Here is a 12,838-nt window from a genome sequence, read left to right on the forward strand (position 1 = left end):
CTCACTGGTAAGAAGAAGGGCGGGGGTGTATGCCTCATGATTAACGACTCATGGTGTAGTCATAACAACATACAGGAGCTCAAGTCCTTTTGTTCACCTGACCTAGATATCCTTACAATCGACCGCATTACCCCCCCAAGCAAATACTGCAACGGCCCTGAAATAACTCCACTGGACTCTATGTAAACTGGAAACCATATACCCTGAGGCTGCATTTATTGTAGCTGGGGATATTAACAAAGCTAATTTGAGAACAAGGTTACGCAAATTCTACCAGCATATTTATTGTTGCACCCGCTCAAGCAAAACATTGGACCACTGCTACTCTAACATCCATACAAGGCTCCCCCTGCCCTCCCTTTGGTAAATCTGACCATGACTCCATCTTGTTGCTCCCCTCCTATAGAAAGAAACTGAAACAGGTGTATTTACGTGTATGGTGTATTTACGGACATATTAAATCAATCCCTATCCCAGTCTGCTGTCCCCACATGCTTCAAGATGGCCCCCCTTGTTCCTGTTCCCAAGAAAGCTAAGGTAACTGAACTAAATGACAATCACCCAGTAGCACTCACTTCTGTCATCATGAAGTGCTTTGAGAGACTAGTCAAGGATAATTTCACCTCCACCCTACCTGATAGCCTAGACCCACCCCAATTTGCTTACTGCCCCAATAGGTCCACAGACAACGCAATCGCCATTACTCAGCACACTGCCCTATCCCATCTGGACAAGAGGAATACCTATGTAAGAATACTGTTCATTGACTACAGCTCAGCATTTAACACCATAGTACCCTACAAACTCATCATTAAGCTTGAGACCCTGGGTCTCGACCCCGCCCTGTGAAACTGGGTCCTGGACTTTCTGACGTGCCACCCCCAGGCGGTGAGGGTAGGAAACAACATCTCCACCCCGCTGATCCTCAACACTGGGGCAAAACAAAGGAGATGATCATGGACTTCGGGACCACCCCCCTATCCACATCGACGGGACAGTAGTGGAGAAGGTGGAACGTTTTAAGTTCCTTGGCGTACACATCACGGACAAACTGAAATGGTCCACCCACATAGACAGCGTGGTGGAGAAGGCGCAAAATACATTTGGCTTGTCACCTAAAACCCTCACAAACTTCTACAGATGCACAATTGAGTGCATCTTGTCGGGCTGTATCACCGTCCTCAACTGCAAGGCTCTCCAGAGGGTAGTGCGGTCTGCACAATGCATCACCGGGGGCAAACTACCTACATCACCCGATATCACAGGAAGCGCAAAAAGATTATCAAGGACAACAACCACCCGAGTCACTGCCTGTTCACCCCGCTATCATCCAGAAGGCAAGGTCAGTACAGGTGCATCAAAGCTGGTACCGAGAGACTGAAAAACAGCTTCAATCTCAAGGCCATTTGACTATTAAACAGCCATTACTAACATAGAGAGGCTGCTGCCAACATACAGACTCAAATCATTGGCCACTTTAATACATTGATTTAATAATGGTATCACTAGTCACTTTAAATAATGGCACTTTAATAATGTTACATATCCTACATTACTCACCTCAATAATATAGACTGTATTTTATACCATATTTTGCATCTTGACTATGCCGCACGGCCATCGCACATCCATATATTTATATGTACTTATTCTTATTCGATCTCCTTACATTGTGTGTATAAGGTAGCCGTTGTGAATTTGCTAGATTACTTGTTAGATATTACTGCACTGTCGGACTAGAAGCACAAGCATTTCGATACAAATAATGAGCAAACTAGAATGCTGTTTGGCCCTAAACAGAGAGTACACTGTGGCAGAATACCTGACCACTGTGACTGACCCAACATTAAGGAAAGTTTTGACTATGTATAGACTCAGTGAACATAGCCTTGCTATTGAGCCGAAGGCAGACCTGGCTCTCAAGGGAAGACAGGATATGTGCACAATGCCCACAAAATTATATGGAAACTGAGCTGCACTTCCTTACCTCCTGTCAAATGTATGACCATATTAGAGACACATATTTCCCTCAGATTACACAGATCCACAAAGAATAAAAAAAATAAAAATAAACATTTCGATAAACTCCCATATCTACTGGGTGAAATACCACAATGTGCCATCACAGCAGCAAGATTTGTGACCTGTTGCCACAAGAAAAGGACAACAGGTGAAGAACAAACACCATTGTAAATACAACCCATATTTATGTTGATTTATTTTCCCTTTTGTACTTTAACTATTGTCGTTACAACACTGTATATATAGACATGATATGAGATTTGAAATGTCTTTATTATTTTGGAACGATGTTTCCCATGCCAATAAAGCCCTTGAATTTAATGACGAGGGAGGGACCGAGACCGAGTGAGAGACCGAGCGAGAGAGACGTAGTGACAAATGCATGATTTGTGCATGGACCTCGTGGCGCAACGGTAGCGCGTCTGACTCCAGATCAGAAGGTTGCGTGTTCAAATCACGTCGGGGTCAAACTGTTTTATTCTATGAGATGTTCATATTTGTGATTGAATACCGTTAAGACACTGTAGAAATGCCATTCTACTGAAAACCTGAGCTCTTCAGCCTTGTAGGCTGTGGGTAAATAACTAAAGAGTATACATAGGGTCTGCCGAACTATGTTAATACATTTACACAGCCTGAAGAGCTCAGGTTTTCAGTAGAAAGGTTTTCACAAAGCAAGTGAAGTAGATAATAAACAAAAGTGAAATAAACAATACACATTTACAGTAAACATTACACTCACAGAAGTTCCAAAATAATAAAGACATTTCAAAGAAGAATGTGAAGAAGGCACAGGGGCGGAGCTTCGATGGCATACCCGAACGCTGAATTTGTAGACTCCCACCACGGTAAAGGAGGTGCAGTGGTTTCTTGGGTTTGCCAATTACTACCGGAGGTTTATCTGCGGTTTTGGTCAGGTAGCGGCTCCCATTACCTCACTGCTGAAGGGGGACCCGGTGAGTTTGCAGTGGTCGGCTGAGTCGGACAGGGTTTTTGGTCACCTGAAGGCTCTGTTTACCTCAGCTCCTGTGCTGGCCCATCCGGATCCCTCTTTGGCATTCATAGTGGAGGTGGATGCGTCCGAGGCTGGGATAGGAGCCGTGCTCTCTCAGCGCTCGGGTACGCCATCGAAGCTCCGCCCCTGTGCCTTCTTCTCGAAGAAGCTCAGCCCGGCGGAGCGAAACTATGACGTGGGGGACCGGGAGCTGCTGGCTGTCGTAAAGGCTCTAAAGGCGTGGAGACATTGGCTTGAGGGGGCTAAACACCCTTTTATCATCTGGACTGACCACCGCAATCTGGAGTACATCCGGGCAGCGAGGAGACTGAACCCTCGCCAGGCAAAGTGCGCCATGTTTTTCACCCGTTTTGTGTTCACCCTTTCTTACAGACCAGGCTCCCAGAACGTGAAGGCAGACGCATTGTCCCGGCTGTATGACACAGTGGAGTGGCCCATGGATCCCACTCCCATACTCCCAGCCTCCTGCCTGGTGGCGCCTGTAGTGTTGGAGCTGTCCGTAACCGGTTGATCTATTGGGCCCACACATCACCTTCCTCTGGTGATCCTGGGATCGGTCGGACAGTGCACTGTTTGAGCGGTTGGTACTGGTGGCCTACCTTGGCTAAGGACGTTAGGGTTTATGTTTCCTTCTGCTCGGTGTGCGCCCAGTGTAAGGCTCCTAGGCACCTGCCCAGAGGGAAGCTACACCCCTTACCCGTTCCACAACGGCCTTGGTCGCACCTAACGGTGGATTTTCTTACCAATCTCCCCCTCACAGGGTAACACCGCGATCCTGGTCGTTGTGGATCGGTTCTCTAAGTCCTATCGTCTCCTCCCTCTGCCTGGTCTCCCTACGGCCTTATAGGCTGCAGAGGCCTTGTTTACGCACGTCTTCCGGCACTACGGGGTGCCTGAGGATATAGTGTCTGATCGAGGTCCCCAAACTTAGAATGGATAAATTATAATCAACAGAGATTCATTAACTATACTGACTTTACATGACCAGCCTTAGGAGAACAGGTACAGGCGACTAGCAAAATGACATAGCAGAATAGACAAGCTTTAAATTGGCGTTTAGCTGAGAAAGGTGGTGTCTGTGTGATGTTTGGAGATGATTGTTGTACTTTTATTCCCAATAACACTGTACTAGATGGATCTTTTCCTTTAGCTGTGCCCAAACTGAAGGGATTGCGACAAGAGGTTAAGGACAATGCAGGATTTAACCCATGCTTGGGACTGGTTGGATTTAGCTTTAGGTAAATGGGGTTACTCCAGGAGGAGGATATGATTGCAATGATTATGGTGATCAAGGTTTTCCTATTTTTAGTAAAACACCTGACTCTAATGTGCTTGATTGAAAACTGGACTGCTGAGATATGTATAACCTTGTAATCACTTACTCTGGAATGTATTTTCTATTTCCTTTCTACCTTTGACAATGGATAAAGGAAGTTAGAACTTCTGAATTTTGTCTACTTAAACTTGTAGGTAACATAGGGAAATTCCGATGACAAGTTTCCACGAATCATGTCCTTAATCCTTTAACAGGTATTTTCATTTGTGATTTCACTGTTGTTACAGAGGTGTCTGCAAGGAAGGATCTTGTTTAAGTGTCATATTTAGAATGACATTAAAAGGTTTTTCTTATTTTCTTTATGTTTTGCATTACTGAGATAACCTCAGGCAAGGCTATGTATTACATGCTTACATGCTTTTACATTGTATTTTCAGTTTGATTTTACTTTGTATTTGTACAGATTGGATCCTTTACTTTAGTTTTCAACTCATTGCCTATCGAATACACCGTGTCTATGGGGTCATATTGCACTTCCCAAGGCTTCCACTAGATGTCAACAGTCTTTAGAACCTTGTTTGATGCTTCTACTGTGAGGGAGGGGGGAATGGGAGCTGAATGAGTCAGAGGTCTGCTTGAGTGGCATGAGCTGATCACGCGCATGATCACGCGCATTCACGTGAGAGGTAGCTTGCATTTCTACAGACCAAGGAATTCTCCGGTTTAAACATTATTGAAGATTTATGCTAAAAACATCCTAAAGATTGATTCTATACTTCGTTTTACATGTTTCTACGAACTATAATATTACATTTCGTCTGAACTTTTGCAAGGACTTTCCCGCACGTTGTGAGTTTGGATTGTGTACTAAACGTGCAAACAAAAAGGAGGTATTTGGACAGAAATGATGGACTTTATCGAACAAATCAAACATTTATTGTGGAACTGGGATTCCTGGGAGTGCATTCTGATGAAGATCATCAGATCATCTTTGTAAGTGAATATTTATAATGCTATTTCTGACTTCTGTTAACTCCACAACATGGCGGATATCTGTTTGGCTTGTTTTGTTGTCTGAGTGCTGTACTTCAATTATTGCATGGTGTGCATTTTCCGTAAAGTTGTTTTGAAATCTGACATAGCGGTTGTATTAAGGAGAAGTAAATCTATAATTCTGTGCATAATACTTGTGTCTCTTATCAAAGTTTATTATGAGTATTTCTGTAAATTGATGTGGCTCTGAAAATTCGCCAGATGTTTTTCGAGACACAACATTACTGACCATAAAGTACCAATGTAAACTGCGATTTTTGGATATAAATATGAACTTTATCGAACAAAACATACATGTATTGTGTAAATGAAGTCCTATGAGTGTCATCTGATGAAGATCATCAAAGGTTAGTGATTAATTTTTATCTCTAATTCTACTTTTTGTGACTACTCTCTTTGGCTGGAAAATGGCTGTATGTGTTTTTTTGTGACTAAGCTCTGACCTAACATAATCATATGGTGTGCTTTCGCTGTAAAGCATTTTTTAAATCGGACACGATGGGTAGATTAACAAGATGTCAAGCGTTAATTTGGTCTATTGCACTTGTGAATGTTTGATAGTTAAATATTTCTAAAAAATATTTTTTTATTTCGCGCTCTGCCTTTTCAGCGGATAGCCCTAACAACTTTTAAGGTATCTTTACTTTTACTCAAGCATGACAATTGAGTACTTTTTCCACTACTGCCTGACTCCATGTGGATGGACAAACCCAACCCAGTTTTATGACTCAATAATAAGGCCAACTAAAGGTGATGTAGTGTTGCAGTCACTGGCAGGCGCGTTCACAGATAGGGTTCTAGCCGCTCCTGAGCACCTAACCTTTCACCTTCCTATGAGAAAAGTGCCCTAAAAAAAGTGCCCTTTCAGATTGGTAGTATTTTTTAAATAATACCTTTTTATTATACTAGTAGTATATTTGATTTCCTTTTCTGTAAATAATTGCCCATCAAACTAGGTAATCTCTCATATTCTAATCTTGGAAAATTCCCCTCCCCGCTCCTCTCCTTTTTTCTTTCCCACGCTAGAGTGCACTGCACTTGTCCTCCAGCTGCTGCAGAAGCTACCGGCACCGAGCGGTATTATGAGTAGTGGCACACAGGTTACTTTTTAAAGTTGTATGTCGTCTCTCATGGTCAGTGACAGGGAAGGGTTCAACTCAACTGTTTTTAAGTAAGCCTACAATGCAGATGTTAGCACTTGCCACTCCAAAGGTCGGTGCACGGCCCTGGTCACTGGAGTCAATGATGGGGTGGTCTATAGTTTAGTTTTATCACCTAACTAGCCACTCCTCTACCAAGCTAACCTCCACCCTAGATACCACCACCAGGATTTAAGCAGCTTCGCATCTACTCTAGAGCCATTCTGTAGCTAGCTGAGAAGAGAGCACAGGAGGAGTTGTCTCTGACATTTTTTTTAATCTTCTGAATTCTTCTCAGTGGGGGAGGGATAACTGAAGTCTACCATATCTAATTTTTCGTGGAAACCAACGAGACATTTTTTTCCTCCCTCAACGTTGAAGAAACTGTACAACTAGCAACATGTGTACAGGAAAGTGCTCTAAGGTCATTGCGATCTCGATCTACGTCCTGGCGGGGGTCTCAATCATCTGTAACATCATTGCGTTCTTCCCCGACTGGTCGACGAAGTACGCCAAGTTGGACAGAGAAGAAAATGGAGCCCGGATCACCGACGAGGTCAAATACATGGGAGGTGTCATCGGCGGAGGAATCATGGTGAGTTTAAAGTTTAGTTAGACTATTATGTGACTTAATTGGTTTAAAAGACTCGGCTTTAGTTCAGTTCCATTTCAATCTAGTCAGTTTGAAAATGTTCAATTGAAATTGATCAAATTTGAATAGAAATGTCAGCTTATTGACTGAACTGAAATGCAATTGACCCCAACCCTGGTTTAGACATGCTGATTCTTTAGAGTATTGGTCACACCATCACAGGTTTTTGTGGTCATTTCCAAGATAAAAACAATTGAAGTGGAATAATGGAACATTAATGTGACCCAATGTTAATTCCCCAGATGTTGCTGACTATATGTACATTTTAAATATGCTCTCTCTAAATATGCCTCTCCACACCAACAGTTGTGATAAAAGTATTCTCAAATGTTTTATTTACCTATTTGCTCTCTCTCTCTCTCTCTCTCTCTCTCTCTCTCTCTCTCTCTCTCTCTCTCTCTCTCTCTCTCTCTCGCTCTCTCACACTCTCTCTTCAGTGCCTTATTCCAGCAATCCATATCCACCTGACTAGCAGCAATGGTTGCTGTGCCAACCGCTGTGGGGTAAGTCTAACTACACTCTAACTACTGCTCCCCCCAATCCCAACCTTAACCATTCATATCTGATCCTATATCAGTTGTTAAAGAGAACTTGTACCTACTTTAAGCCCATAACACCTGACTCAATAAGAGGGTGAGGGGTCTGGGACTATGGGGGGGGCAATGACAGTTACAGCCATAATGGTGAAAGAAGAAATTACTTGACATTTACCACCCCCTGCTGGTGAAACAGGTGTAATACCAGGAAATAATACACTGGGTGTCTGTGGCCAATGACTGCCCACAAAGTAACACTCTCCCACATTATGGTTAGTGTAATTCCACAATAAAGCAATTTGTGACAGGCAAAAGCATAACATTACAAGATAAATCAAACATATGAGAAATCAAACTGGCTGAGAAATGTACTGTACAGTGCGGCAAAAAAGTATTTAGTCAGCCACCAATTGTGCAAGTTCTCCCACTTAAAAAGACGAGAGAGACCTGTAATTTTCATCATAGGTACACTTCAACTATGACAGACAAAATGAGGAAAGAAAAATCCAGAAAATCACATTGTAGGATTTTTAATGAATTTATTTGCAAATTATGGTGGAAAATAAGTATTTGGTGACCTACAAACAAGCAAGATTTCTGGCTCTCACAGACCTGTAACTTCTTCTTTAAGAGGCTCCTCTGTCCTCCACTCGTTACCTCGTTACCTGAACTTGTTATCAGTATAAAAGACACCTGTCCACAACCTCAAACAGTCACACTCCAACACCACTATGGCCAAGACCAAAGAGCTGTCAAAGGACACGAGAAACAGAATTGTAGACCTGCACCAGGCTGGGAAGACTGAATCTGCAATTGGTAAGCAGCTTGGTTTGAATAAATGAACTGTGGGAGCAATTATTAGGAAATGGAAGACATACAAGACCACTGATAATCTCCCTCGATCTGGGGCTCCACGCAAGATCTCACCCCATGGGGTCAAAATGATCACAAGAACGCTGTGCAAAAATCCCAGAACCACACGGGGGGACCTAGTGAATGACCTGCAGAGAGCTGGGACCAAAAACATCACTGCTCTAGAGGAGATCTGCATGGAGGAATGGGCCAAAATACCAGCAACAGTGTGTGAAAACCTTGTGAAGACTTACAGAAAACGTTTGACCTCTGTCATTGCCAACAAAGGCTATATAACAAAGTATTGAGATAAACTTTTGCTATTGACCAAATACTTATTTTCCACCATAATTTGCAAATAAATACATTTAAAATCCTACAATGTGATTTTCTGGATTTTTTCTCTCTCATTTTGTCTGTCATAGTTGAAGTGTACCTATGATGAAAATTACAGGCCTCTCTCATCTTTTTAAGTAGGAGAACTTGCACAATTGGTGGCTGACTAAATACTTTTTTGCCCCAATGTATTTATTCAACCTTTAGATAAGCAAAGTTTGTAGAAGCCCAAATGAATCGTATTTTCTAAGTAGTAAATACACAACAAAGATTAAATGTACAACATACTCAACCTTCTCTTACCCTGACCCCTGACCTCTGGATTATCCTTGCTACACTTTAGATGTTCCTGTCCATTGGGTTTGCTGCTGCTGGGGTTGTTGGAGCACTGTACAGTCTGGCTACATCTGCCCTGGGCCTGTCCAATGGACCTGTCTGCCTCTTTACGGAAACACCAACATCTGTTCCAGGGTGGGGGAGACCTTTCTTGAACAAGTAAGTTCATTTATGTATTTTATTACTTGTTTTAAATTGTATTTTTATGGTTTATTTTATGTAGGCCGTCATTGTAAATAAGAATTAGTTCTTAACTGACTTGCCTAGTTAAATAAAGGTTAAATAAAATAAAATACAATTTTTTTTACCGGGTAGTCCCATTGAGGTCAAAGACTGATTTTCCAAAGATAATATACAGTACCAGTTAAATGTTTGGACACACCTACTCATTACAGGGTTTTTATATATTTGTACTATTTTCTACATTGTAGAATAATAATGAAGACATCAAAACTATGAAATAACACATATGGAATCATGTAATAACAAAAAAAGTGTTAAACAAATCAAAATATTTTGATTTTTGATTTGTCAAAGTAGCCACAATTTGCCTTGATGATAGTTTTGCACACACTTGGCATTCTCTCAACCACCTTCACCTGGAATGCATATCAATTAACAGGTGTGCCTTGTTAAAACTTAATATGTGAAATGTTTTCTTTCTTAAAGTGTTTGAGCCAATCAGTTGTGTTGTGACAAGGTAGGGGTGGTATACAGAATATAGCCCTATTTGGTTAAAGACCAAGTTCATATTATGGCAAGAATAAGCAAAGAGAAATTACGGTCCATCATTACTTTAAGAATTGAAGGTCAGTCAATCAAGATCATTTCAAGAACTTTGAAAGTTTCTTCAAGTGCAATCGCAAAAACTATCAACCCCTATGATGAAACTGGCTCTCATGAGGACCACCACAGGAACGGAAGACTCAGAGTTACTTACGCTGCAGAGGATAAGTTCATTAGAGATACCAGCCTCAGAAATTGCAGCCCAACTAAATGCTTCACAGAGAGTTTAAGTAACAGACACATCTCAACATCAACTGTTCAGAGCAGACTGTGTGAATCAGGCCTTTATGGTCGAATAATAAAAAATACAAATAAATGTAACCTTTATTTAAATAGGCAAGTCAGCTAAAAACAAATTCTTACTTACAAAGGCGGCCTACATCTGCCAAACCCGGACAATGCTGGACCAATTGTGCACTGCCCTATGGGACTCCCAATCACGGTCGGTTGTGATACAGCCTGAATTGCTACGGAAAAACCACTACTAAAGGACACAAATAAGAAGATGGGACTTGCTTGGCCCAAGAAATCGCTGGAAATCTGTCCTTTGGTCTGATGAGTCCAAATTTGAGATTTTTGGTTCCAACTGCCGTGTCTTTGTGAAACACAGAGTAGATGAACAGATGATCTCCGCATTTGTGATTCCCATCGTGAAGCATGGAGGAGGAGGTGTGATGGTGTGGGGGTGCTTTGCTGGTGACACTGTCTGTGATTTATTTAGAATTCAAGGCACACTTAACCAGCATGGTTTCCACAGCCTTCTGCAGCGATACGCCATCCTATCTGCCTTGCACTTAGTGGGACTATCATTTGTTTTTCTACAGGATAATAACGCATTCCAGGTGAAGCTGGTTGAGAGAATGCCAAGAGTGTGCAAAGCTGTCATCAAGGCAAAGGGTGGCTACTTTGAAGAATCTCAAATATAAAATAGATTTGGATTTGTTTAACCCTTTTTTGGTTACTACATGATTCCATATGTGTTATTTCATAGTTTTGATGTCCTCGCTATTATTCAACAATGTAGAAAATAGTACAAATAAAGAAAAACCACTGAATGAGTAGGTTTGTCCAAACTTTTGACTGGTACTGTATGTATATTTATTTTTGTCTTTGGGGACTAGTGCTGGCTACTGTAAAGAACTTTCTGACAAAATATTAATATAATTGATTGTTCCTCATTGCAGCAACGGGAGTTACCTGGGCGACAGTGACCTGTGGACAAAGTGTATAGAGCCCGAAGGTGTTGTGGAGTTTAACCTTGGGTTGTTCGCCACGCTGTTGGTGGTGGCAAGTCTGGAACTGGTGCTGTGTGGAATACAGATGGTCAACGGACTGTTCGGATGCATCTGTGGCACCTGTGGCGGCAGGGAGGTGAGATAGTGTGGGGGGGGAGTGGTAAGAGGAGGGGCTGAAAGAAATAAACAAATAAAGGAAGGAGGAAAGAAAGAGGATTGGTGTTCACCTAACCGTTGACCTCTATTTCCTGCCAGTAGGAAGCGTGATGATCCATGATGACCATCGACTGTGACCATTTTTCAACCACGACCACTTGACCACTTGACCACTTGAGGAACACAAAGAAGAACTGACCACAACCCATCTGTGCCCATTTGTCAAGAGGAATGAATGGTTATTGAAGAAAGGTTGACGTATTCACTGTCTCTTCTCTATGGCCTACAAAGGGTATTTATAATAGACTTATAATGGCTTAGTGTATTAGGCTGTTCAAAACACATCAGTGACTGTAATAATCAGTAGTTATGTTCATTGATATGACATTCTGTAAATCTTATGTTTCTCATGTTTCAATATAATTCTATGCATATTTTATGTTATATTTTGCAATAAATGCTGGGTGAAAAAAAACGAATTATGTTTATTATTTATCACCTTTTTGACGTTTATTTTTTTGTTACATTTCCTGGTCAAAATGTTTCTCATGGAAATATTTTATTAAATTGTAAGTAAATATGCTCACAGTTGAAGGGTATTATTCAACAGAACATACCATACATATATCGTAATCATTCATTACATGATCATAGCATTACATTTATTGAATGATTCCGTTACAAATGTAGCCTAGATGAAACAGTATGGAGGAAATGGAGGAAGAAATAAGTAAGACTTTCAAACCTGCAATATAGTCAGTCACTTGTTGGGCGAACCGACGAAATTCACATAGAATTTTAAGTTATAGATCTGTCATTCGCATTGAATGCAAGTCTAAGAAGCGGTAGATCTGTTCTATGTCCGTTATTTCTATACTTCTCGTTCTAACGTTTTTTGTGCATCTTTTACTTTCGGTTTTGTACACCAGCTTTAAACACAATATTTTTGATTATGGAAAATATATTTCACAACGGTTTGGTAAAATGATTATCTTCTGCACATGCTTATTTTGTCACATTAAACAAACTGTAATCTGGCGAACTATTAGAATTCTTGCAAAGACGAAATGTCGGATCGATATCTGCATATTGCACCATTAAGCAAAAATAACATGACCCCGACGTGATTTGAACACGCAACCTTCTGATCTGGAGTCAGACGCGCTACCGTTGCGCCACGAGGTCCATACAACAATATAGCTTTGTATGGTTTATACTCTGTTAGTTGTGGTAAAATAGTTAAGTTGTGACAGTTATTTGTTATATTGGTAACAACAACTGTACAAAATGGTTCTTCCGATTTGCGAAATGTAGCCTAAATCATATAAAAATATACAATAACGTTTAAATTAAAAACGGGTTGATACCGATACTGTTCAAATGGGATGTACATTTACATTTACATTTAAGTCATTTAGCAGACGCTCTTATCCAGAGCGACTTA

At 41.2% G+C, this 12,838-nt stretch overlaps 1 protein-coding gene and 2 non-coding genes across 4 annotated transcripts; 2 read left to right on the plus strand and 1 right to left on the minus strand.

Annotated features, from left to right (window-relative positions):
* Nucleotides 1-2,418: 2,418 nt before the first annotated feature.
* trnaw-cca (transfer RNA tryptophan (anticodon CCA)) lies at nt 2,419-2,490 on the plus strand. Its single transcript has one exon. It is a non-coding gene; the product is annotated as a tRNA-Trp (tRNA).
* A 4,176-nt stretch (nt 2,491-6,666) lies between these two features.
* LOC118392651 (transmembrane 4 L6 family member 4-like) lies at nt 6,667-11,867 on the plus strand. 2 transcript variants are annotated; one of them, XM_035784695.2, is made up of 5 exons: nt 6,667-7,100; nt 7,595-7,660; nt 9,225-9,376; nt 11,188-11,374; nt 11,497-11,867. In XM_035784695.2, exons 1-5 carry the CDS (start codon nt 6,906-6,908, stop codon nt 11,503-11,505), a joined length of 609 nt encoding a protein of 202 aa, XP_035640588.1. In that variant the 5' UTR covers nt 6,667-6,905; the 3' UTR covers nt 11,506-11,867. The 2 variants fall into 2 exon arrangements, with proteins under 2 accessions (XP_035640588.1, XP_035640589.1); XM_035784696.2 differs by having other exon boundaries at nt 6,668-7,100; nt 11,494-11,867.
* Nucleotides 11,868-12,507: 640 nt separating this feature from the next.
* On the minus strand, nt 12,508-12,579 carry trnaw-cca (transfer RNA tryptophan (anticodon CCA)). Its single transcript has one exon. It is a non-coding gene; the product is annotated as a tRNA-Trp (tRNA).
* Between the last annotated feature and the right edge of the window lie 259 nt (nt 12,580-12,838).

Source organism: Oncorhynchus keta, chromosome 13, assembly GCF_023373465.1.
Source record: "Oncorhynchus keta strain PuntledgeMale-10-30-2019 chromosome 13, Oket_V2, whole genome shotgun sequence".
Lineage (NCBI taxonomy): Eukaryota > Metazoa > Chordata > Actinopteri > Salmoniformes > Salmonidae > Oncorhynchus > Oncorhynchus keta.